Here is a 27,072-nt window from a genome sequence, read left to right on the forward strand (position 1 = left end):
CTTTGGCCTTTTCAGGCAATTGCTAGGGGAAATCCCATGGGACAGGGTACTAGAAGGTAAGGGGGCCCAAGATAGTTGGTTAGCGTTCAAGTACTGCTTCTTCCGAGCTCAAGATCAGAGCATCCCAACAGGTAGGAAGTCAAGGAAGGGTACCAGGAGACCTGCATGGTTGAACAGGGAACTGCTGGGCAAACTCAAGTGGAAGAAGAAGGTGTACAGATCGTGGAAGGAGGGGCTGGCCACTTGGGAGGAATATAAGTCTGTTGTCAGAGGATGTAGGGAGGCAACTAGGAAAGCTAAGGCCTCCTTGGAATTAAACCTTGCAAGAGAGGTCAAGGACAACAGAAAGGGCTTCTTCAAATACATTGCAGGTAAAGCCAACACTAGAGGCAATGTAGGCCCACTGATGAATGAGGTGGGGGTCCTGGAGACAGAGGATAAAAAGAAGGTGGAGTTACTGAATGCCTTCTTTGCCTCTGTCTATACTGTTGGAAGCTGTCCTGAGGAGCCCTGGACCCCTGCGGCCTCAGAAGAAGTCAGGATAGAGGAGGAATCTGTCTTGGTTGATGAGGGCTGGGTCAGGGACCAATTAAGCAACCTGGATGTCCATAAATCCCTGGGCCCTGATGGGATGCATCCGCGGGTGCTGAGGGAGCTGGCGGAAGTCATTGCTAGGCCACTCTCCATCATCTTTGCTAAGTCATGGGCAACAGGAGAGGTGCCTGAGGACTGGAGGAAAGCGAATGTCACTCCAGTCTTCAAAAAGGGCAGGAAGGAGGACCCGGGTAACTATAGACCGGTCAGCCTCACCTCCATCCCCGGAAAGGTGATGGAGCAACTTGTTCTTGGTGCTGTCTCTAGGCACATCAAGGATAGGGGGATCATTAGGGGCAGTCAACATGGCTTCACCAACGGGAAGTCTTGCTCAACCAACTTGATAGCCTTTTATGAGGATGTTACCCGGTGGATAGATGATGGTAAAGCTGTGGATGTGGTCTATCTCGATTTCAGTAAAGCGTTTGACACGGTCTCCCACAGCATCCTCGCAGCTAAACTGAGGAAGTGTGGTCTGGATGATCGGGTAGTGAGGTGGATTGTGAACTGGCTGAAGGAAAGAAGCCAGAGAGTGGTGGTCAATGGGACAGAGTCCAGTTGGAGGTCTGTGTCTAGCGGAGTTCCGCAAGGGTCGGTTCTGGGACCAGTTCTATTCAATATATTCATTAATGACTTGGATGAGGGATTAGAGTGCGCTGTCAGCAGGTTCGCTGATGACACAAAACTGGGAGGAGTGGCTGAGATGCCGGAAGGCTGCGCAGCCATTCAGAGAGACCTGGACAGGCTGGAGAGTTGGGCGGGGAGAAATTTAATGAAATATAACAAGGGCAAGTGTAGAGTCCTGCATCTGGGCAAGAACAACCCCATGTACCAGTACAAGTTGGGGACAGAGCTGTTGGAGAGCAGCGTAGGGGAAAGGGACCTGGGGGTCCTAGTGGACAACAGGATGACCATGAGCCAGCAGTGTGCCCTTGTGGCCAAGAAGGCCAATGGCATCCTGGGGTGTATTAGAAGGGGTGTGGTCAGCAGGTCGAGAGAGGTTCTCCTCCCCCTCTACTCTGCCCTGGTGAGGCCGCATCTGGAATATTGTGTCCAGTTCTGGGCCCCTCAGTTCAAGAAGGACAGGGAACTGCTAGAGAGAGTCCAGCGCAGAGCCACGAAGATGATTAAGGGGGTGGAACATCTCCCTTATGAGGAGAGGCTGAGGGAGCTGGGTCTCTTTAGCTTGGAGAAGAGGAGACTGAGGGGTGACCTCATTAATGTTTATAAATATGTAAAGGGCAAGTGTCAAGAGGATGGAGCCAGGCTCTTCTCAGTGACATCCCTTGACAGGACAAGGGGCAATGGGTGCAAGCTGGAGCACAGGAGGTTCCACTTAAATTTGAGGAAAAACTTCTTTACTGTAAGGGTGACTGAACACTGGAACAGGCTGCCCAGAGAGGTTGTGGAGTCTCCTTCTCTGGAGACGTTCAAAACCCGCCTGGACGCGTTCCTGTGTGATATGGTCTAGGCAATCCTGCCCCGGCAGGGGGATTGGACTAGATGATCTTTCGAGGTCCCTTCCAATCCCTAACATTCTGTGATTCTGTGTGATTCTGTGAACTTAAAATTCTTGAAAATTAAAAACTTCATGACTTAATCATGAGTATACATGTGCACATTCAGATGCCTAATGTTATGTTTTAATTCCACAGAAAATGGTTGAGAGATTATTTTGCCATTAATGGCATGGCTTCCTGGATTTGACCAATTACAATAAAGCATTAAAACATGTTTTCTTCTTCCTTGTTACGAACGAATTGTTTACTCAGCTTGTAGAACCCTGTAACTAATCAATGACAGCATTAGATCTCTGAAGCTGTAAAGTGTATTAATAAAGTTTTGTGTTAAGTCTTTGACATTAAGTTTCAGAGTTAGAAATGAATCGGTATGACAGGACAGATTCCTTCTTGTCTTTGTGATCCAGTATTTCCACATTGTCAAACATTTTTATTTTGTAATCAGGGACATTCTTCTTGATCCGACTCATATGTTTACATTTTTAAGATTAACGTGGGTTGAACTTAACCCCTTAGCAATGTATTTTTGAAGTAGCAGGCTTTGTAAAATTTCGGTAGTCAATCTTGAACATCTGTAGTGATCTACTATTCCCTTTAAAAATTCTAGTTATCAACTAATAGTAAATAATATCAACTGTGGGTTTGTATAATGTACTGATTTCTTTAGCTTGGAGTCCACTTTAGTAGTTGTTACAGTATTGTAGAGTCAGATCATATCTTACAGAATTTTAAGATTCTTATGTTTTTTTGAAGTATCTTTTTCCCCTTCATAGGATTAATAAAATCCTGTACTATTTAATAAAAATAATATCAAATTCATACTGTAACACAAAAGGTGGCTTTTTGAAAAACTTCTTGGTTGTGTTAGTTTTCGATATTGTAAATGTTTAAGACCTATTATTTATAAAGCAAAATGTGAGTTCCGAGTGCGTTTTTTTCCTTTTGTTTGAAATACTTTTTCTCATTACAGGCCAAAGTCATCAAAACAAAGGAAGGCCAAAAACCAAATCTGGTGACTCTCAAAAGACGAGGTAAGAAATTTTATTTATTTTTAATTTATTATTATTTTGAGTTATTTTATGTAGCACTTAAAAAGGAGTTAATGCAACTTTGACTTGCTGCTTGCTCTTTGCTCATTACTTTGTTTACGTTGTTTACATACTCTTCAGGATATCGTTCATGTTGAGATAGCTGATTAAAGTTCACAAAATTCCAGTTTTCACAATGAGTCTGAGTTACTATTTGAAAACTAAATGTTTTCCAAAGCTCAGTTGAATTTTAGTAAATGAAGGCATAATTTTAATAACCGCTGTTTAAAAACTGTTGCCCAAAAGCATATCACACAGTATAGCGACAAAAAAAAAGTGCTGCCTTTACAGTAAAAGATAATAGGAATCTCGTTCCAGTTGTTACATTCAAACTTACACCACGACATAACTCAAGCTCTGTCTTATTTTCAAGACCTCTTTGTACTCGTTCTACTCTTTGTACCAAATAATTTTTATCACTTCTCTGACGTTTGTTATTCTTACTTAGAAGAGACTTGACTGCAAGGAAAGCATTGTAAGTCAGTCTCAGTTTTGAATACTAGAGAAGAACTTTTACTTGAAGAGTCCTTTAGTTGTTTGTAGACTTGAATTTTCACTTAAAGCATATTGATGTCTAATTTTAAGTACATGAATACTCCCTGTAGAACATGCTGAATGTAAATGAGTATGTTTGATGATTTGGGGCCAAAATTAAATTAGTTGAGATAAAAGCCACTAGATTTTTATGGATAAAATTTATGCTACCATTTGTTATAACATTTAAAACAAGTTTTAACAAAAGAAATAATTATTTCTAGTGATAACTGGGGTCAACATGCTTCAAACAGGTTTGGGGAAACCACTGCATTTATAGATGATTCCATATGCCAGCGTATTTCCTCATCTAATAGAGAGTTAAGGACTGAAGAACTGTTACTGCTGGTTTATTTGTAAGGTGACTGAGGCAAATGCTAACTTACTACTTAAGGCCACGCAGAGATGGAAGCTGTCAGTGTTTAAACCTGAGCTGTGAAATTAGACAAATTAAGCTCTGACTGTACTTTCTTGCTTGTATGCTTCTTCATCTAGTGTTTTTTAATTTTGTTTAAGATGATTAAGAACAGATGAGGGGTACAGCAAAATAAGCTGTTTACATTGAAATAGGAAAGTTTCCATTAAGTGGTAATTTTTAAAGGCAGATTTCTCATGTAGAAGAATCCAAGTCTTTAGGAAACCTGGGAACTGAACCTGATTATCCCCAGTCCTAATCTAAACGTGACCACAAAACCTACCATCTTTTAATCTATATGTATTACAGTACAATCCTTTTGTTTTTCCATAACTCTTTTTGAATACCCCTATAGCTAGGACAATTGAAACTTTGTGACAGGAGAGGTCATTTATGTTATTTAACTGAGTTGCCACTGACTTCTTTCTCCTTTCACTTTAGGGGGGAGAAGAACGTTAGAATTCACTATGGGAACAAATCCTCTTTAAAGTAACTGAACCATCTACACAATTGCTTTTCTCACAGGGAAGCTTATTAGACCTATAAAAACCACAGCATTTCTCAACAAGTGAGGTGCACAGTCAGTTACAATCGTATCTCCATTGCTGTAATTAGCAGGCTACTGAGCTTCCAAAAATCTAGGGAATCCTCTGACACTAAAGAATTTATCTCCGACAATAAGTGTTTGATGCCTTTGAATGTAGGACAGAACTGAATGTATATTAGCAAAAGGCAATATAGTGTCAGTAAGGATTGAGTGGCAATCTTAGCATTGAGGACTTAGTTTAGAGTATTAAGCAATACTTTGCCTCTTCATTATACTGTCTCCATTCTCTAGTTGTGCATGGCTTTTCTGCTGCAGGAGTGCAAAGGAAGAGCTGTGAAGAAAACTCTGTTCCTCGCTTCTCTGTTTTCCTTGCCCACACCATGCATAGCTGTTACGTGTATTTGATTTTAAGTGATGGTTGTGCTAGGATAAAGGATCTTGTACTTAGGAAGAGCAGAGAAGGGAAAAGAGGCTTAAGCACCTTCTTATACTGCTGCCTTTGGTGTAGGGAAGTTCTCTAGTCACCTATCCCACCCCTTCATAAAATCAATCAGCTGAGAATAAGGTGGAGAAGATAAAAGAAAGCAAATAAAATGGAGAAGACTGCTACTTCCCTGAAGCCCTGGTGATTCCTGAGCCAGAAGTATACGAACTATTGATAGCGTTACAGTACTTGTTATCATGATTGTGAAAGTGTGCCATAATAATCTCGGGCATGTAGGCAAATGTGATGTGGTTGATAAAAGCACAGGAGTTTCTGTTTCTTGAAAATATGATTACATATAAAGTACGTGTACAAACTCATGATGCCATTGTCCTGTTATTTGTAGAGATCATCTTGATTTGAAGATAGAGTCTAAAGCCATCCGAGATAAACTCTTCCGTACTGTGCAACCGGTAACTGGGAATTCATTAGCATATGACCTTAAGCATAAATGATTTGACACCTTTCAGTATCACTGTCCAAAATCTCGGTTCATTCAAAAATGTAACACTTCATGCTTAGCCTGACTTTTATCAGGAAACAAAGATTATGTGATTACACTGATTTATAGTGTCTTGTTGCTGATAGTCTTCTTTTTGCTTCTCCTCCTTCCCTTCCTGTAAGACTTCACACTGGAAATCAGTGTAACAAAACTCAGTGTAGTCATAGAATAACTTAGCTAAAACCATGAGTTAGTAATATAGCTCCCTTGTATCTTAATTGGTAAGAAAAACTACAAAAATCGCTGAGAATCATTCAGGGATTCATAATAACCTCCCAAAGTTCTGACTAAATATGTTTTACTGTGTTTGATACATACATTTGGAAATAATCATAGAACATTTTGTTGAACAGCTGTTTAAAATGCTATAAAATTCATAAATTGAGAATTCTCCTTCTCAGGTCTTACAAGCAATGAACAATGAGTATCCCAGAGTTCTTGAATGAAATCATGGGGATGTACATACTTAATCATTTCCTCTCTGTTAATTTGGGGACATAGATACCAGAAATCTCTATTCTGATTAATTACCTCATAAGACAAAACTGGATTCAGGAGAAGGTGCAGGTTCTCACTGCACTAAGACGCTTTATTACCTATTTTTGTAAGGCTAATGCATTACTAGTATCAAAAGTAACGTTTTTTAGTGGGCTTAATCAGCTTCATATGTCATGTAGTTTAACATTATTAGCTTAACATTAAATTAATATAATTTGTTCTGTTCTATAACTATATGCTCTGATAGCATTACCTTGTATCAGTAGTTCTAGGAAATTAAAATAAGTCTTAATCATTTTTTCATTTACTCATTTCTGCCTTTTGGTCTTTTCTGTATCTATTTGTAGTTTCCACTGTCCCGGCCACTTTTGTTTATAACTGTCATTAGATCATGAGTATTTTCTTAGGTTTGTACTTTTTGGTCAGTTGACAGGATGAAGACAAAATAAGATCAAAATTCATAGATGCTTAGGAAAATACGTTCTGGACATGCATTAAATTTAATATGTCAAAAGCCTGATTCAGTTCACAGGAATACAATTCAGTACACCATTAGAATAATGTTAAAAAAAATCAGGCAACTCAAAAGTTATGTTCTATTCTCCCCAAACCTTCCCATTCTTTCTGTTGTTTCCCTGCCCATGACCCTGTCTTCAGAATCCCAGGCTCAAATGTTAACACATGGGGGGGAGGCGGGTGGGAAGGGGCAGTTAACAAAAAGCTTGTAAAGTAGGATTACTTCATACTGAAGATTAATTCATACTGAAATGAGGTAGTGGCCTAAAATACACAGGTGGGCCTCCTTGTTACTCTTTGTTTTTTGCTTATGATTGCAGGAGTAGGTGTTGGGGGAGCTTCTTAAATAGCCAAATTACTTCTGCCCTGGCACAATGATCTGCTTCCCAAAGCTAATTTTATTTTAGTGTTTCAACAGATCAAGGGAATAGAAGTTCCTAATTCTGCAACTGCTTGCCTTGATTTACAGTGTCACTGCTGGGAATTGCTGCAGACTTCTGGAAGTATCTGTAGAGAAAGGCTAATAACGTAATGCATTCTGAAACTTTCTAGCCTTAGCTATTAACCTAGATGAAGAGAAAGTGTAGGCAGAAGGAAATAGTTTGCAGGTTTTTCGAAAATGTTTGTACACAAAATGGAGTGTACAAGTGAGCAAAAGCGTAAGTGGTGGGTTTTTTTTTTTTAATGTGTAAGAGGGATTAAAAAGATGCTTGAACTAAACTGGAAACTTTCTGGAGAGAAAAGAGTCTAAATTTAAAACAAAACCTAGATTTTTAAGAGATTTGCAGCATTAGGTCCATGAAAATCTTAAGTTTTTAGAAGCTGAATTTAAAACAGTTATAAAACTGTACCTGATTTGCTGCTTTAAAAGTGAAATTGTGATAAAACTGTAGGAAGTACAGAATTGTAACATTTGTCTGTTGGATAAGTATTTTAGCAAATAGCTTGCTTGTTTTAAAAAAGAAAAAAGGAAAATATTTTCTTTTGGACTTACTGTTTTCTCAAATATTTTAGGTGGATTTCACTATGTTGCCAGAAGAGGTTAAATCCCTTGTTCATGAAGGTTATACAGCCTTGATGGACCAGCGGTGTCACAGTGCTGAACAAGCCTTTTCACAATTGTTGAGCATTCTAAATCCTTCAGAATTAAAGGTAAACTGAGAGGAATAACTTAAGTTATTAGAGTAACTGAAGTTTAATGCTTTCCATACGGTGTTTCATTCTTTCCTTCCACCAAAATAATCATTATTATTGAATTGTTGCCTGTGATGTTGACTACAATGCCAAGTGTTTCACTGATAAGTATGCCAAGGAGCTTACAAATAAGAACAGGATAAAAAGACAGATAGTAGCATAGGATGTATTTTTGTAATGTTCAGCATACATGTCCATTTCTAGATGCAATCTAAAAAATATTTGCCAAAATAATATTCTTATAAGAATAATATAAGATGCTCTTATCAAATATCTTATTTGATAAGAGACTACTGTCCATTGTCAGCTTAACCTTTATTCATAATAATGTAAGGTAAAAAGAATTTATATTCTTCAGGTCAGATAACTCTTTGATGGCAAATACTGTGAAATTTTGTGTATATGTATCTAGCCAATCAGCCACTGACCCATTTGTCATACCAGATTTCTTTAAATTATTGTACTGTAGTATTAAGTTTTGTGTGACAATGTGTGTGCACATGCATTGCTGTGTTTCAAGCTCATACTTTAGTAAGCACTGATGCAGTGCCAACAAGTCTGTCCAAGCAGGTAATGCGCCAATCCATCTGGAATTGTGACCTAGTTTATTAGTAAGAACAAGGTGAGAAAAAGGTTTTTTTATTTAAAAGAAAAAAAAAAAAGAAAAAAAATTGCTCAATTCTGGACGTGAAATATAGCAAAGACACACTGCACTGCCTGAAGTGAACATAGTAAAGCCTGTAGTTATGCCATTTCTAAAAGCAGACGTTTCAGGATATATCACACTGAAATATATAGGGGTGCTAAATGACCAGTAGTAACGGTGTAGTTAACCTTCACTTTTATGCTAATTGTAACATAAATCTGGGCAGAGGCTGTGATAAGAAGGATGAGAAAAGAGTTTCCTAGCTCAGTTGTAGTGAAGATCTTCAGTTCACCGTAGACTGTAAAGTTCTAGTTACCAGCAAAGTGTTTTTGTGTGTGCTACTGTTGCAAATACTCTGATAAAATAATCATGATTTGATAATATAGAAGAGTCAGGTTTGATTAAGAAGCAGAATAATTGCATTGTTAGGTTTGAGATAGGAAACCATAGAAACCTCACCAGGAAGTTACTGGAGATTTCTATGTTTTGTCTAAGAAACTAAGGAGACCGTTACGGACACCACTTATGCTGCTTGGAAACCCCCTTACCTATCCCATCCTGATTTGAATATCAGGGATAGTTTCTAACTAGTAGAGTAGAACTAACCAATGACTGTTTTAGGGTAAGAATATTGATAAGGTTATATAGTTAACGAAACCAATCGTTGTAAAGATTAAATTTAAGAGCGAGCATACTACGCATTTTTATGTAAAAGAACTTATGTAACAATGACTCGACAGAGAAAGTGTATACAAACTGATGGATTTGATGTTTGGGTGGACACGTATGGTGGAGCTATCCCCTGTGTCCCCAGCGCTGAAATAAAGAAGTCCCTGCTTATCTGCTTCATGTGGATGAGTTTTCTTCTCGATTGCTAACACTGCTACTATAATTTGACTCTATTTGCAGCAACTGGATATTATTAATTATGTTGTAATCATCTATGGACATGCCACTGCTCTTCTTGGAATAGGACAACCTGAGGTATGACATTAAGCCACTGTATTGCTTTTATTCATAATTCTAGTTCAGGTAGTTGGCCATCCATTTTTGTGTCTTCTTAACAGACATAAAGTGAGTGGGGAAGGAAAGTTTTTGTCACATTTTAGAATCATACGGTTTAATATCTGGTACTAGATCTTTAATGGTTTTGGATAAATTAAGCTACCAAATAAAATTTCTTTTTAAGCTTTCAGATGAGATTCTTAAGTATTAATGAATATAGTCAATCATCTTTCTTCTACTTTGTTGTAATGTAGTTATGCACTAGTCTTTCTAACACAAACTTCTGAAACAAGAGAGAGAGAATGCTTTTGGTTCCGGATAACACCAAAACAGAAGTGTGGGTTGTTTGTTTTTTTCCCTGCTGTGTTCAAAAATATTCAGTATCTTACAATGAATTTTAAAATGTCTGAGTGTTTGTAGCTCAGTGAGCTGAATCATTTAATTTCACTGTTTCAGAGGGAGTCCATATTTACAGAATAAGTTTCTTTTTTTAAATACGGGAAGCCTTTGTGTGTGATCATAAGGATTCTTAATTCCCTTTACTGTATATAAGACTGATCAAAGAATAGGGTGTACTGACCCGCTCTACTGGAGCAAAAAAAAGGAGAGGAAAAGGGAAAAGCTTCTGGCAAAGTGTCACATATTTTTGTCTTAAATTTATTTTCAAGGCATTGACAAAGGCAGAAGACCAGTTTAAGAAAACAGTTGAACAGTACCAGGAAGAAAGATTTGCTTGTTTGGCATACTACGGAATTGGAAAAGTATACCTCAGACAAAACAGGTTGGTATAATACAAAGCTTCAATATTTGATACAAAAAATATGTTCATTTGAGAAACCCCATGTGTGGGGTTTTTTTTTATTATTATTCTTTGTTAATCACTAAATTCATACATCAGACCGATATATTAGAACATTAAGTTTGTTACTGCTAAGGATGTAATGGAAGCTGCTGAATTGAGTGGACTCCAGGGCACAGCGGTATGACCGACCAGCACACTCCTGCAGTGGAGGAGACCTCATAGGAGAAGGGCAAAAACCAATGATCTCAAGGAAGAATGTATCATAAAGAAAGCTTAACTTATCTCAATGCCAGGGAGACTGGAGGGTAACCTTGGTTTTAGATAAGGCAGCTGCGCCAGTGAGTCATCAGGTTCCCTGAGACAGATAAAGAGTAATGTCTTCCTGAGCTACCCAGACCAGCACGGGGGAGAGAAGGGGAGTGTATATGTGGCTCAGCCAAACAGAAAGTGCAGAAACTGGACAACTAATAAACTTGAGAGCAAAGGGCTTGAGATGGCTTCAACCCGTATATTCCTGGCGGTATTTCTTCCCAGCGTCCTGACGGTAAGCATATAGAGACCTGTAATGAGAATCAGATTTGTGTTGATTCAACTGTGTATTGCAATTGCTATGTTAAGCTTGTGTTGTGATTTCACTATATCACTGTATTGCTTTACTTAATCAAAATCCCCTGTAACGCCTGTGATGGGTTGACCTTGGCTGGCTGCCAGACCCTAACCCAGCTGAGCTCCTGCTCCCCCTCTTCCATGGGAGAGGGAGAGAAAATAAGGTGAAAAAGCCCAGGGGTTGAGATAAAGACAGGGAGATCACTTGCTAATTACATTCACAGGCAAAACAGACTCAACTTGAGGAAAAATAATTTAATTTATTGTCTGTTAAAATAGAGTTGGATGGTGGGAAACAAAGTAAAAACCTAAAATCACCTTCTCCCCACCCCCACCCTTTATCCCAGACTGGACTTCACTCCCTCATTCCTAACTCCTCTACCTCCTCCTCCCCCAAGCAGTGCAGGGGGATGGTGAGTGGGGGCTGTGGTCAGTCTGTAACAGCTCCTCTCTGCCGCTCCTTCCTCCACACTCCCCTCCTCTGCTGCAGCCTGGGGCCTCTCCATGGGCTGCAGTTCATTCCAGGCACATCCACCTGCTCCAGTGTGTTCCTCTCCAGGGGCTGCAGGGGATTCTCTGCTCTGTGCCCCTGAAGCACCTCTTCCCTTCCTCCTCCCTACCTTGGTACTCAAAGGGCTGTTTCTCACACTTGTTTTCCTTACTCCTCATAGCCATGAAGTATGTTTTATCCTTTCTTACCCGTGCTTTCCTTGAGGTGCCACTGTCTTGCATGAGGGGCTGAGCTGTGCCCTGTGGTGGGTTCGTTGCAGCCAACTGGGACTGGGGCAGCCCCAGCCTCTCCTCACAGAGGCTGTCCCTGCAGCACTGGTCCCGTCTTCCCCCCTCCCCCCCGCCCAATCTTGCCACGTAAACCCAATACAATGCCAAATAAATAAGTTTGATATTAAACATTAAGCCCTTCTCATGTGGAATATCTAAAAGCACCTGGTCAGAAAGTGTTGGATGCTGAGAGGGGATTCCTCCTTCCTACTGCTGCAGTGTAGCCAGGTGCAGTCTGAGACCCAGGGGTGTGTGCGACCCAGTCCCACAGATGTGGCTGTTGTTTCCCTTGGCACTTTTGACCCGTAGTGAGGTTGCATGTGTGTCCCAAAGAGGTGCGTACACACACATGTGCGCGTGCACACACACACACACACATATGACAACACAGCTGGCCACCCACACTACCCCAGGCAGAGCAGCTCCCATGTATAGCACTACATGCACTCATGTAAAACATAAGTACAGGTAGCAAAGTCCTGTACCCTCCTCCCTGGCTGATCGGGGTTGAAGGTCACTTGTGAACGTACGCATGCCCTCACTCTCTGTATTGACAAGCACACCCACTTTCATGGGTCCCTTGAATATCAGCGCAGGCTCTCACTCTGCCTTATATCCGTGCCTGTGCCCTTACCCAGGCTGTCTTACTGGATCACACCTTGAGTCTTTCATACTGAAGAGTCCTTAAACAGATAACTTAATGAATCAGGTGCTTTTTTTCTTTTCACATACTGTTACCATTCCCTTTTTTGTTCTTTGGATCATAAAATGAATTGCGAAAGTATTGCAGGCCACGTATAAGTTATTTATATATGATCTGAACGTGTTGTACCTGTTTCAAACTTCAGATTTTCAGATGCGCTTGATCAGTTCATGAAATCACAAACACTGGTTAATCACAAGATTGTACCTGGAGTATTAACTTGGCCCACAACATCTTGGGTCATTGAAGAGACACGAACAGAGAATTTACAGGTATGTTTAAAAAAAAAAAAAAAAGGCATAAAAACCTGTTCTGTCAAGCCAGTGCAAGCGCTGCTGCTCATTGTCTACAGCGCTGTCAGCTGCAAGGCCTGGTGTTTGTAGAGCAGAACTCTTCTTGTGACAACACATTTGAACACCTGGGAAGCATCCCATTTACAGCACAAGGGCAGGGGCTCTGTGTCAGGCTCTATGCTTGGATATTTCTATGTAATAATATGGTTCTAATCTGCTCCAAGTGTTTCATAATATGTTAACTTCTTAGTCGCATGTTACCAAACTTTAATTAGATGTGAATACTATACACAACGTAATGCTAGAGAGAACAGGTTAAAAATTTGAATTAGCAAAAATGTGAAGTTGAAAATTGCAGCAGTGGTGCTATATTTCATAGAATCATAGGATCATGGAATTTTTTTGGTTGGAAAAGACCTTTAAGATCACCAAGTCCAACCGTTAACACTACCAAGCCCACCACTAAACCATATCCCTAAGCACCACGTCTACCCATCTTTTAAACACCTCCAGGGGTGGTGACTCAACCACTTCCATGGGCAGCCTGTTCCAATGCTTGACAACCCTCTGGTGAAGAAGTTTTTCCTAATATCCAACCTAAACCTGCCCTGGTGCAACTTGAGGCCTTTTTCTCCTGTCCTATCACTTGTTACTTGGGAGAAGAGGCCAACACCCACCTCGCTACAACCTCCTTTCAGGTAGTTGTAGAGTGTGATAGGGTCTCCCCCGAGCCTCCTTTTCTCCAGACTAATCAACCCCAGTTCCTTCAGTTGCTCCTCATAAGACTTGTGTTCTAGACCCTTCACCAGCTTCGTTGCCCTCCTTTGGACTCGCTCCAGCACCTCAATGTCTTTCTTGTAGTGAGAGGCCTAAAACCGAACACAGTATTTGAGGTGCGGCCTCACCAGTGCTGAGTACAGAGGGACAATCACTTCCCTAATCCTGCTCGCCATGCTATTCCTGATACAAGCCAGGATGCTGGTGGCCTTCTTGGCCACCTGGGCGTGCTGCTGGCTCCTATTCAGCCAGCTGTCAACCAACACCCCCAGGTCATTTTCTGCCAGGCAGCTTTCCAGCCACTCTTCCCCAAGCCTGTAGCGGTGCATGGGGTTGTTGTGACCCAAGTGCAGGACCTGACACTTGGCCTTGTTGAACCTCATACAGTTGGCCTTGGCCCATCAATCCAGCCTGTCGAGATCCCTCTGCAGAGCCTTCCTTCCCTCAAGGAGACCAACACTCCCGCCCAACTTGGTGTCATCTACAAACTTACTGAGGGTGCACTTGATCCCTTTGTACAGATCACTGATTAACATACTAAAGAGAACTGGCCCCAATACTGAGCCCTGGGGAACACCACTTGTGATCGGCTGCCAACTGGATTTAACTCCATTCACCGCCACTCTTCGGACCCAGGCATCCAGCCAGTTTTTTACTCAGCGAAGCGTACGCCCGTCCAAGCCATGAGCAGCAAATTTCTCCAGGAGAATGCTGTGGGAAATGGTGTCAAAGGCTTTACTAAAGTCTAGGTAGACAACATCCACAGCCTTTCCCTCATCCACTAAGCGAGATGAGGGAAATAAACCAAATAGGAGAGTTTTAGGAGAGTTTTAAGACCAAATAGGAGAGTTTGATTGTATAGTTCTTGGTCAATGCAGTGGGAGTTGTATGGTAAAATTATGTTGGACTTGAAAAATTTAACTTGTGGTTCTGACACTACAAATTGCTTTCTCACACTAAACAGATTTTAAAATATTATTATTACTGTTGTTATTGGTTTTAAGCTATAATTGAGTCACTGCTATTTGTGAAGGGTTTCTGGATAAACCATGCCATGAGAGGCAAGACACGAGCTCCTCTGCACGGAGGCAGTTTGACACAGTAGGACATGCTAGGTTATTCCGTGTATGATCTTTGCTATACTTTACTGACCTGCTTCATTTCTGGTAGGCGCAGCAGTACTGTTGTTTCCTAAACAAAAACTGAGCTAAAGATTTCTCATAGACCGCCAGCTGACACCACGGTAGTCTGGCCACAGTAATACATCAGTAGTCTGGGACTTCTGGAGAGCGTAATGCAAATATCTGAAAGGCTGTTACTGGTCAACTGTTTGTTTCTGTTAATGTTTTATTAATCTGGGCTCAGTGCCAACCCTGTGGGACTTGAACTGACTTACATAAAGCCACTGTAATGTGTTTAACTCAGATGCCATTCTGTGATATCACCCTAGCTCCAGTGCAGGGCCAGGTCCGAGTTGTCCCTCGGAATGTACTTGATTGTGTAACCCAGGTCCCAGGTGAGGCACTCCTGAAATGCTGCAAAATGGCAGAAATGAGCAGACACTCCATTTTTGTCACATTATTTGAGTAATCTGACTCATTTTAGCAATGGAAAACTTAATAAATTCTCATGTGTTTGGAATTGGTCAGTGTGTAAAACATTGGTCCAAGATAAACCTGCATGCAGCGAAACTATGAGTACTTAGCTGATAGCAGTTCAAACAAGCTTTTGAATATTTTGCCATAAAAGGACAATCTTCTGTAGCTTTCACTAGAAAAGAATTGTTCTTTTGGTATTAGTCGCCTGCTGTTCAAAAAGAGATGTGTGTTTCACTGCAGAGTTCCCTAGAAGTTTGTAAGTAGATATTGAATCTTTTCCTGGTTTCTGTGCAATTTTTCTTGCATCGTTTTGTGTTTCTCAGTTGATTTTGAAGAATTGTATTGAGCAATGCAAGTTCCCTCCAGAACCAGACGCAGTTTGTCGATATCAGCAATGCCATGGTCACTCCAAAATCCAAATATTTTTTACGGACCCAGACTTTAAGGTAAATTTTTAGTTTAAAAGGGTTTGGGAAGTAAAACTTAATGTTTACATGTTTTCTGCCCCCTTTCATATTAAAGAGCTATCTGGAACACACCATCTTATCCTATCTACTGTTAAGTTGTACACTGTTTTCTGTTTGTTTGTTTGGTTTTTTTTTTTTAAGATGTTAAATGCATACTTTTTCTCAATATTAGGGTTTTATACGTATTACTTGCTGTCAGCAATGTAGAGTGGAGTTTCATATCAGCTGTTGGAAAAAGTTGAAAACAACTAACTACAGTGATAAAAATGATAAGGTAAGAGCTGAGTCAGACTGCAAGCATTTTATTATTTCTTTTTTCAGTCAAGATTATAGCATTCCTTTGGTTCGTGATAAGTGCAGTATTACAGCCTGATGTCCCACCCCTGTGACAAAGGCAGGAGGAGAGACAGGAAAGAGGAGTCTCTTGCTAAATTGTCTGACGTGCAAGTGTGGGTAAAGCTTGCTGTTGTTTACAGAAGAAAGTCCTGTCTGTGTGAAGGCTTAGTATGCTTAGCCTGTTTATCTTGCATCATTTATGTCCTTCCATATGGGAGTTTTATTCCTTCTACAGTCTTACTGTTGAAGCAAGAGTTTGACATTGAGTATGTCTAACGGAATTCTACAAAATGCAATATCAGCAGTGAGTATAAAATGAAGGGAAATCCAGGCAAAGTATGAACTTGTAAAAGAATATTCGTAAAGTTGACTCTTGAACATGAAGTTGGAGGAAGACGGGCTGTGCTGTAGCTTTGGGAATAACAGGTCTGTGCCACAGATCTGGGATCCTTTTGATTTGCAGTCCTTGCCAAGTCAGCTGTCACTTGCTTTCCTCATCCAGCAATTTAGGACTATGCTAGCTTTAATGACCTTGGTCACCTCAAATTAAGAAACTGTAATCTGTATAAGAACAGAGATTTTGTATGAATTTAAATGTCTTTGTTGTATGTATCATTTTCTCCTACAGGATTTTCTTCAAGAATTGTGTTTTACTCCTGATTGTACAGGCCTTATTTCAAAAATAGTTATTTTCAGTTCTTCTGGTCTGGTAAAATGTGAAGTAAGTAAATGTTCATATAAAATATGAAAATAATCTTTAAAATATTTACTCTGGTAAAGGAGATAAAGTAAAGATGAGAATGTAACTGCAAACTCATAAGGAATATGCTATCTTAACTTCAGAATCTGAGCATTATTTAGGAATATTAATTACCTGTTCTCTTCTCACCTGTTCTTCTGGTGGAGCAGGTGTTACTTTAAGGTATTGATTAGAATTGTCATGGATGGGAGCTGGAGCTTCGTTTTCTGTGTAGCTTGTGCAACATGAAAGGAACTGTTAGTTTAACTCAGAGCTAATCTTGCTAAATGAAATAATTGTATTAGAAGAGTGCTCTTACCCTCCGCAGAGTCACAGGAAGATGGGTACTTCTTCCCAGAGTGGTATTGGTCTGTGAGAAACAACAAAAACAAAAGATTGTAAAGTTTGATTCCTGCCCACTGGTAAAGCAGAACAGTCTCCAGTTCTTCCTGCCTTTGTGTTATCTTTCAACCTGTCCTTTCTGTGGATAAAGATGTATTGCTATATACCAAGTTGTAGCAGTAAAAGATAATTGTAGGTAGACCTTCATGAGGCTTGTGTAGGCTGCAGTATCTCTTTTGTAGTACTACTTTTACTGCTTTCCAAAGCATCAAATGGCCCTGAGTTTTGAGTACAGCAGTGTTGCATTGTAACCCAAATTTAATTAATATGATGTCACTTATTTTGGTAGTTTGAACAAAAAATCACAAAAACCAAGGAACCACCAAGAGCCAGTATTAAACAGAAATGTTCAAGGTAAGCTCTCTACTGTTTAAAACTAAGTTGAATCAATTTGAGAACAAAACAGATGTCTCTAGGATTGGTTTTCATGCCTTTTTAAGAATTACTAAAATACCACAAATACTTTGGAAAGCTCTTCTTGTCCTTTGCCTCTGATAAACTAAAAAGTCTGGTAAAATATGTTATGATCCAATTATAAAAGCTTTTAAATTAATTTATAAAAGAAGATACAGAGCTACAGGTTTCTAACATGAGCACAGGAGGGCATTAACTGGTATTGCTGAACAAAATATTAGTAGCTCTCTAGCGGTCATACAGTACTTTGACCAAACTGAAAATGTTTTTTACAGGAAACTGTTTTCAAATGTACACCATATGAGTTGATGCAAATTTGATTTTCCACATCTCTGTATTGAGGCATAAATTGTCCATTGCACCATTGAATTCCCGGCAATTTGAACCAATAGTTTTTGAATATAAATTGCTGCAGTCGTCTTTAAGTCTTTATACCTGAAACCTAATTTCATTGTGAAATCTGTGGGCAGGGAAGTAACATGTTGTTTGAGGAAAGTGTGATCTGGAGGCTGTGTGCAGAAGTTGAGGACTGTTCCGTTACTTTTGCTCTCCATACATGTCGTTCATTTGTGCGAAGAGACTTAAAAATTGGAATACTAAAAGAATGGGTGTCTGATAACGCTTCTTAATGGATTGAATGTCTTAATTATACATGCAGTGAAAGACGGGTGTGTCTAGATTAAAATACCACTCTATTTTCAGTCTGAGATTGCAAGCGTTGTTCTATTCCTTCCCCTTGCTAGAGGGAAGAAACTCAGCAAGATTTTTAGCTGGATGGGAGAGGTGTCACTGTGTGGCATAAGTTCAGCACCACCGTTCCACAGCATTTACTATCTAACCAACTTTGCCTGAATGTTTAAAGTGTAAATAAAAACTGCATATAATGATGCTGTTTCAGTTGTTGATGCATGTACCTTTGTCATAACTGAGTTTACACTTTTTGGTCAAGTAAGGTTATAAATAACGAGGAATCATGCTGAGAGTGTTGTCCGAAAAGCGGATTTGTGCCTGGCATGCAGTAAACTGATCTCACAGGCTCAGGAGAGATATTGTATTCATTCTGTGCATGGTGCTCAATGGAATCATCAAGTCAAGCACGCCTACTGCAAATCGCAGTAGCTTTTTTATACACGAAGAATTACATGAAATCATCCCTCTATTTGCATAATATATTTTTAATTGGTTAATATATCTGATTACAGTTAACATAAATGCTTAAGTCATTGTTATACAATCTACGCATGCTTAGGGGAAGGTTCTTCACCTGGGCAAGGGTCTTTTTGACCTGTTGGTGTGGTTTTTAGTATTATAATATATTATAATGAGCATAGCTTACTTCAGGACATCCTAAAACTAATACTTCTGCCACGGTTGATTTACATTAAACAGTAGTTATTAGTTTGCTTTAAACAGACCACAGATTAAAGTCCTTGTGTTCCGGGATACTCCTTTGTTCTTCTTCTGGCTAGCCTCCCCAGATGTAGATAAGGACAATATTTTCTTTCCCTCCAGATGGACCAAAATGTGTCCTACATGCATCTTTAAGCAATTAGCGAGTACACTAAGTAAATGTTCAAACATGAATATAAATCTCACTATATCAATTCCCTCCTTTGAGGCTTATGATGTCCAGCATTGTAAGCCTCATGTCATTCACTTGTAATTACCAGGTCTATGTAAAGGCATGTACTGGATTAAACAGCAAATAACAATAATCAAAAAGACAATCATCAATATTAGGAGGAATAATTGTCATAGCTAGTTCAAATTTGGGAACCATGAGAGTAACCAGGAAAAATCCAATCCTTCTTTCTTTAAATTCAGATGCCAAGTCTTTGGGCTGTTGAATTTTCTTTTCCACTAATTGTGAGTTGTCGCTTAAATTAAAGCAACACATTCCTTTGAACTCTTCGCATCCGTGATTATGTCTTAGTAGTAAATAATCAATGGCCGCCCTATTTTCAAGGGTAGCTTCTCTTATTTGGGTTCACATTTTGAAGAACAGCCAGTAAATTTTATATAGTTTTTTGCAGCGAGAGTGCCCCTAACCTTTACCTTCAGCATTCCCCATTTCTTAACTTTTGTTATTTTTCCAAAACTATATAAACTCTTGTAAGCTAGGTCAAAACCAAAGGACTGGAGCATTTCCGAATCAGTTCTAAAGGGGTGGGAAGCCCTACTAAACATGAAGTATACATTCCCCCTACTGAATTTTCTGCTGCTGTGCAGAAAGAGGAGGTGTTTGTCACCTCTTGGGCTAATAGTTCCCAAATATTTTGATTCCTATCCCATTTTGGTAGCACATCTTGAAATTTAGTCTTGTTCACCAGAAGTATTAACAAACATAACAGTACCTTCAGCTCCATGGTGCTTACTTTGGCCAATTTTGAAAATTTTATGTATCTTGATTATTGTAATTCATGTAATCCAAATGTTAATATGTTGTTCAAAATGCTGAGTTATAAAGTAAGAAAAAAACCTGATAGTATTTCAGTTAATCCTAATTCAGATATCATTAATGGGAGTAAAAATTATTGCATCTTGAGGATATTCTTACACTTACATACTTGATTTTATGAAACATGAATTTTGTGGTTTTCTTCTAAATGAAAACTAGCTTTATTGTATTTGTACTTTTCAGCGTAATATTTTATAGTAGAATGGAGCTCATAGCTATTGTAAGACATGGAGAATAACTGAGATGTGCTGAACTCCTTTGGCAACTTATCTCCACTAATGTTAGGCTCACCACTTAATTGCTTTTTACAGTCTTAGGAAGTTAAAAATGAAACAAGAAAAAAAACTACGAAGAAAGCGTGCACGAGAAGAGGCACAGACTTCTGCTAAAAAAAAAACAGAAGAAAACCAGATGGGAAACGAACCAGCTCAATCCAGTGATCACAGTGGTATGTGGGAAGTATAGGTTATTGCTCTAAGTTATCATGAGGTAGCATAAATAGCATTCCAAATGTTCTACGTGAAATTATAGCAGAATACTAAAAATGAACATACTCCCCTGCCCCTTAAGCACTTGCAGTTTTACTTAAGATTACTTTTATTTCAGTTCTGCTTTAAATTTCTAAATAACTGTAAGATGTTAGTGTATGGTTGAGTTCCTTGTAGAAGACACTTATTCTTGCTTCATTGCTTCATGAAGAAGCAGCCTGAAGAGGGCAAAGGCTCACATTCCAAGTTAATCTATTTAAATGTGGTTTCAGAAAAAGGTTTATGCCGAACAAGTTAGGACACTGCTACAGAAAAAAAATAACTACACCTCAGATGAAGAAAGAACAATATCCTAACTGCAGAAACTGCAGTGACTTGAAATGTATACTTCAGAGGATCAGGGAAAATGAAATACTTCAATTTATAAGTATGTAGTCGGCTAATGCTTCAGCCTTTGTGTTCCAGTTATGTTGATCTGCAGTGTTCTGTATTTCAGAGGTGTGAACTTCCATTGCATTTTGTATTAGGGCAAGCTACAGTGCAAACAAAAGTGGGTGATTTTTTTTTTTAAGGTTTTTGTCTGTATTATTAACTTTAAAATAGTGCTCATGTTAATTTCCTTGTAGAATTCCATATTAAGTACTTCATGGGCACTTTTCCATCCCATACATGCCATACTCGGAGCTCTCTAGAACGCTGTTGCCTGCTAAATGGCATATCCAGGCGCTTTCTCTATAAAACAGTCTCAGGTGCTAATCTTTTCAGGGTTTTTTTTTCTTCTTAACCATTTTATTTGAGAGCGGTCCCTTCCATTAGCACCATAGATTACTATTTTTGCTTCCATGTGGTTTTCTAAAGTCACGGTCAGTTGGCTTTTTGTTGGTTTTTTTAAGTCTAGGCTATCTCCTTTCCTATGGCTTTATCTTCAGTTCTGGTCTTTGGATCCACTGCAGGTCACTCATTTACATGTATGTGACTTGGCTGTCCCAAATGCCCTTAAAACCTCTTAAGAAATAAAAATGCCTTTGGGGTGACAAAAACACTCACCCTGCAGTACTGTGGGTAAAAGTTGGGACACTGATGCACGAATATGTCAACTGGAAGCAGCTTTACAGTTCTGCAAAAATCCGTGCGTTGGTGTTGGCCAGCCTTTTTAATTTGTCCTGAGTTAACTCCGTAACAAAATCGAAGCCTTGCATGTCTTTGGAGTCAAGCTATCTATTACCCTGTTTTTTCGCTTGGGGAATTTTCATGAGGAAATCTTTCAAAAGAACATCTGATTTAATCTCCCAAGCTGTCTGAGAGGTTGAGAGGCCAATTTCGGGGAGAAGAACTAGATCACAAAGGCATTTTTTATTTTGTTTATTAGCAGCCATAGTTACCTTTAAATAAGAACAAATCTGCTTATAAATTGGAGAGGGGTGCAAGTGAGAGGAGCGCTTGTTTGTATGCACATTTGTAAGATACTGAGGTTTTTAATGCAGACTCCTGCAGGATGAACTCAGGCATGGCTTATACCTTTAGAGTTCATGGAATCTGTTAGTATGCTTGGAACTGTTTGTGTTACAATGCTTAATTATTCTAGGTGTAATATGTAGTGCTTTGTATTTAAAAAATTCTTTTCCGAACTACATCTTTTGACTATGGTTGCTGTCAGTTAAGCTCCAAAACTGGTGTTCTATAAATGTATGGTCTTGAAAAATAATGAAAGGTGAAGGCTGGTATGAGCCAGTAATCTTTTTCACTCTTGTTCTGCAAAGAACCAGTGGCAGGGTCAGGGCAAAGGTTTGCTACTAGGTGTATGCTTGGGCATTCAAAAGTGTGTGTTTGCTCTGAGAATTGATGCTTGGGAGAATTCTGTCTCTGCATCAGGGCTGGCATGCAGCCCACGCAGATAAATCTGTATAGACAATTGCTTGAAGCTGCGGTTACTGGCAGGTAACTTTTTTTCTCTTTCTGAAATCTAGTTAAGATGCTAAGGATTGTTTCGTTGTGTAAACCAAATTTAAAACAATGTTGTGTCAAATTCATAATGCTAAGGCTAGTTTATATGGAAAGTTATATATTCTGTAATTTTCGGTGTTGTGATAAAGCAAATAATTAAAAACGCCACTTAGTCCAAATTATCTGTACTTTAGTGTTTTTAATTGTGGTAAACAGACATGAAATCTTGTTTTGTTTTGTTTTGTTTTTAAATCCCATTATAGGTTATGTTCAGGATTTATATGCTGGTGATCGAGTCCTGCAGCATATCAGTCGAAATACTGAGCAAATAAAAACAGCTGTTCGCGATGCTTCCAAACTATTAAAGGAATTACTTTCATGGTTCGTAATCAGTGAGGAGAATTACACGTCATATTCCAAAACTAGTAGCATGTCACATGAAGTGATGGAGCAGCTCGTCAGTTACTTAATTCAGGAAAAAAACAGAGTAAAAACAAGGAGTTTTATCCATGTGCTGAGTGAAATGGAAGAAGTGGATCCCAAATTACACAAATGGCTGAAACATCTTAACCACTTGGGTAGGCTATATGTTTATGTAATAGCAGAAGACCTTACCCTGTCATAATTGTTCAGTTTACAGATTAAAAGATAACATCCTTATTTTCCAGTCTTGCTTTCTTAACTTTAAATGGTAAAGTAAAGCTTTCCTCTTTTTCATTTACTTGATTCTTAGCCAGGATTTCTAGAGAAGAAAGGATGACTATTGGTAACACAGGAACAACCTCTCTTGTCTCTGCAAGTAAAGCATTCTAATATGGGCAGGGCTTTGTCCACATAGGAAAGATAAAATTGAATAGATTTATTTTTTTAATGTCTTTAAATTCCAGAATAGGCTTAAATGATAATATTTGTATAAGTAATTAATTTGTTTCAGGAAAAGTTTTGTCATAGAAGTTTAGCTGACTGTGTAACTTGGAAGTAACTTGACTTGGTGCTCTTTGGTAGTGTTGCCTTGCTGTGTAGTTTCCTATTGAATTTATAATTGGATGAAGATAGAAGTCTGCTTTTGTGGGCAAAAGGACATAAGACGCCAAAACCTTGGACAAGATTTCGGTTCTTAATTCTGTTCTGTTGTGTCCATGTCCTTTAAGGAATTTATATACTTTTATTATACAGCTAATAATTTGGTGTTGACTAAGAGTAAAATTTATATAAACTCCATTTATAATTTTTCTTTGCATTTTCAAGATACAAAAGGTTATAGATAATCTATTTCAGCTACTGTATATTTAATTTGTAGAACAAACCATTCCTCTTTGAAGAGGAATGTCACAGTGTAAGCACTAAAACTCTGAAGCTGGAATGAAATGTTGGGTTTTTTTCATCTCTTTTAGGTCTAACAGCTACAAAGAACTTTCTCCTTCAATATGGACAATTTTTAAAAGAGCTTGACCTTTCTATTTTAACCACACTCTGGAATGAGAAGTATGGTAGTAAATTTGACTATGTGACAACTAGTTCTGAAGACAAAGAAATTCGTGATTATTTCTTAAAACCACCCATAGAGAAAACCCGTTGTTTTATATGGCTGTTAGAAGACAACAGAGAAAATTTTCCATTTCTTCATCAAGCTTTAGATGAATTCTTTGATAAAATGGGTAAGTATGCAAAGGTCATCATTCTTACAAGCATTGTATTTTATCTGGTTTTACACCACATTTGATGGGCTCTGTAAAAGGGCGAAACCTCAGCAAACTACTAACTTCCCCATTCTATGGGATCTTCTGTGTTCAGTGCTTAAAAGGCAACATGGCCCCAAAAGGCCCGCCACCCTTCTTTAGGTTACATTCTGCTGTTTTGTTTCATGTGCTACAACCAGCATGGGAGTTTACCTTTATGCATAGATGATGTCCAACCAAAATAAGTATTTATCTTTCAGTTTAAGCATAAAGATTCTGCAATTGCAGTCTTTGAGATGTTTTGGTGGTATTTGATAAAGGATTATAATAATTATTACTGTAATTTCATAGCTCACAATTGTAAGTTACATAAAATATTACTATTTCCATTTATGAATGTGACTTTGTTATCCTTGCAATAGATGACCCTACCATTATATTAAAGAAGCAGGGAAATGAAAATATATCGGTAAGTGAACTTCATGCCTATTGGTATAAGCTCAGAAACAAGTATGAGTGTGGTGTTTTAAAAATGTGCAAAAGTGAATAGACACATGCATTTCTTGGTTTGTTTTACATCACCATCCTTCAGACCTGATTAGAGATTTACTCTTTTATCTTCTCCCTGTACCCCTGCCTTTTCTTAAAGCATTTGAAGACTGCATACCATTTTTCCTAAACTTCTGTCAGTAAAATACTTGCTGAGGGTTTTCGCTTTACTTAAAACACAAACCAACAAGATTATGAGCATTTCAAAGATGCAGGTGAGGAAGTTGTAGTGAAAGCAGGTGAGGGTACCCTGGTGTGCCGTATCACCTCCTTTGGATAGGGAAAATAAAAGGCAAATGAGGTGCATGGGAACAGCATTTACATATTACTTGATAGCAGCAGTTTGGTGTTAACTTTAAAAAAAAGTCTTTTTAAAAGTATCATTGGGGAATTTTAAACAAAAAAGTGCATGATTTACAAACAGACTCTTACTGTACCTGCATATTTACCATGACAACTGGACTTGAAGCGTGATTCTTCCCTGAGTGTGCTTAACTTGAATCTGCATAATTTTGAACACTACCTGTACTGTACATTTTACAGTCCAAAGCAACAAATGGGAAGATAGTGTAACCCAGCTTTACCTTTAGATGTCATTAAATTGTAAGGCTAGGAACTGGACGTTTGTTCTGCTAATAAGCAAAGTAAATTTGAAGTGAGTTGGACACATTTTTGCATTTTTTCATTACAATTTATAGATGCTTTTCAGATTCAACCCGTAAGTCTTAAACTGTACATCATTCTGAATCACTTTTTGGTTAGTATCTTAATTAAAATCCACTCTAATCAGCAGATGTATATTATGTATTTTGGTTAATTATGTGTTTGAGGCACTCTCATTCAAAATTATTTTAGCCTGCAGATAGATTTATCTGTACAAAACCAAGATTTACTTATGATACAGAATAAATATTTAGTTAGTTAATTAATATACATCTTAATAAGATGTGAAATCCTTTGCTTTTTCATTCCATGAACTGGAGATCCAAGAATGAAATGAAAGCCTTTACAATAAGACTGCTTCTATTTCAGTGTTACTTATATTCTAAAATAAACTGTTAGTAAGTTACTGTTAGTAGAGTTATGCTAATCTATAATCACAGTACTATTAAAAAGTGAAGATGCATTTTTGTTCCTTCATCATTGCAGATCTTAGAAAATTGAAGTGACCAGAACATTTGACAGTTCTGTTTGCTTCTTGTTCCCCAAATGAAACTGCGTTGTGTGGGATGTCACAGCTCCTTAAATATGCAATTTCAGATATAAGTAATGAGTAAGCATCTGAAATACTAAAATGATAGAATATTCTGTTTTTAAAAATCAATGCTCTATGTGTTTAAAGGGGAAAATTATGAAAAGGAACAAAATGTATAAAGTTTTGCAAAGCCCTGTTTCTTTTTGTGTTTTCCAGCTGGGGATGTTTTCCTGTAGAGAGGGGGAATATTGCGTGCTTAACCTTGTAAATCTTGCTGGTCAAACTTGAATGAGAATTTTAATGTGAAACTTCTTAAAATTTACATACTGGTTTTGGAAATGCATCATAATTTTATCCTAATGAAGAAAACAGTGACTTTATTTTTTTTCTGTTTCAGACTAATGGTATCAAAGTTAAAAACAAAAACAGGAAGAAGAACTCAAAAGAATCAAGGGTCAGTAACTTTTTAGCTGCTTACTACAAATAGGTTTTTCAGAACTGCTGGCATTCAGAGGTTATTCTCCTAAATACCTTGTGGAGACTCATTCTTTAAGTAGTTTTTCTGAAGTAAAATAATGCTGTTAAGACTCAGTTAATACAGATTTGTTTTGTTAAAATATGAATTTGTCAATATAAAAGGTATTTCTAAACTTGAAAAAAAAGTTATTTATGAATAACTTTGGCTCTGACTGGACACCAATACATTCAGTCTGTCCACTGTCTTCATTCTGAATGACTGTTTTGATCTTAATTTCCCATATGGGAAATGAAAACAACACCTGTGAGTACAGTACACTGACTGCACTATGTAATTAATAATTTATGCTACATTTTGTTTTGCACTGACAAATAGCAGATTTGGAGAAGGACACTTTACCAGTCACTTTGAGAAAGAAAAATGTGTCCTTACACCTCATGAAATAGGTCTGAAATTATCTCTTTAACTGTATTTTCTGATAATTTTTATGGGCATATCAGTGACTGAAGATGCAAGTGTTCCATTTATTGCTCTGAAAAATGTTATTACTTGCTCAGTATTTTATAGATTTTGCTAGGAATAATATCCTGTCTGAAACTTATACTGTCTTTTGTCCTGCTCTTCTAGGATTTTGCTTTGTTGAAAGCTTCAGATACAATCATCTTCTTTGTTTCCTACATGCCCCCCAACTTTTTATAATTTTAGTAGAATTTCGAGAGTAAACTTAAGATTTTTCCTATTCTCATCAGTCAGGTTTTTCTTTTTCTGACTTGGGTGCATTTATACAAGTCTGTGTATTTCTAAAGTTATTAGATAATAAA

The 27,072-nt window shown here is 38.3% G+C and overlaps 2 protein-coding genes across 5 annotated transcripts in view; one reads left to right on the top strand and one right to left on the bottom strand.

Moving 5' to 3' along the window:
• The window catches only part of TTC3 (tetratricopeptide repeat domain 3), a 74,910-nt gene that overhangs the window by 30,043 nt on the left and 17,795 nt on the right, over window positions 1-27,072 (top strand). For all 3 annotated transcript variants that reach the window (XM_068417427.1, XM_068417436.1, XM_068417442.1), the window contains 15 exons: window positions 3,085-3,145; window positions 5,529-5,595; window positions 7,713-7,850; window positions 9,448-9,522; window positions 10,212-10,324; window positions 12,580-12,706; window positions 15,426-15,548; window positions 15,742-15,843; window positions 16,534-16,626; window positions 17,336-17,400; window positions 20,230-20,366; window positions 22,614-22,928; window positions 23,745-24,008; window positions 24,452-24,498; window positions 26,171-26,227. In XM_068417427.1, the coding sequence (XP_068273528.1) occupies window positions 3,085-3,145; window positions 5,529-5,595; window positions 7,713-7,850; window positions 9,448-9,522; window positions 10,212-10,324; window positions 12,580-12,706; window positions 15,426-15,548; window positions 15,742-15,843; window positions 16,534-16,626; window positions 17,336-17,400; window positions 20,230-20,366; window positions 22,614-22,928; window positions 23,745-24,008; window positions 24,452-24,498; window positions 26,171-26,227 (1,784 nt within the window). The remainder of the gene's footprint in view (window positions 1-3,084; window positions 3,146-5,528; window positions 5,596-7,712; window positions 7,851-9,447; window positions 9,523-10,211; window positions 10,325-12,579; window positions 12,707-15,425; window positions 15,549-15,741; window positions 15,844-16,533; window positions 16,627-17,335; window positions 17,401-20,229; window positions 20,367-22,613; window positions 22,929-23,744; window positions 24,009-24,451; window positions 24,499-26,170; window positions 26,228-27,072) is intronic.
• Window positions 10,684-27,072, bottom strand: part of VPS26C (VPS26 endosomal protein sorting factor C) — a 60,578-nt gene continuing 44,189 nt past the window's right edge. Inside the window, exons 9-10 of one of the 2 annotated variants that reach the window (XR_011049679.1) lie at window positions 16,964-17,014; window positions 10,684-10,905 (exon numbers count right to left, since the gene is read on the bottom strand). The gene's annotated coding sequence lies outside the window, so the exon portion shown is untranslated. Of the gene's footprint in view, window positions 10,906-16,848; window positions 16,880-16,963; window positions 17,015-27,072 lie in introns of those variants that run through there. The other variant, XR_011049678.1, reaches the window with a different exon arrangement.

This window comes from Nyctibius grandis, chromosome 2 (assembly GCF_013368605.1).
Source record: "Nyctibius grandis isolate bNycGra1 chromosome 2, bNycGra1.pri, whole genome shotgun sequence".
NCBI classification, from domain to species: domain Eukaryota; kingdom Metazoa; phylum Chordata; class Aves; order Nyctibiiformes; family Nyctibiidae; genus Nyctibius; species Nyctibius grandis.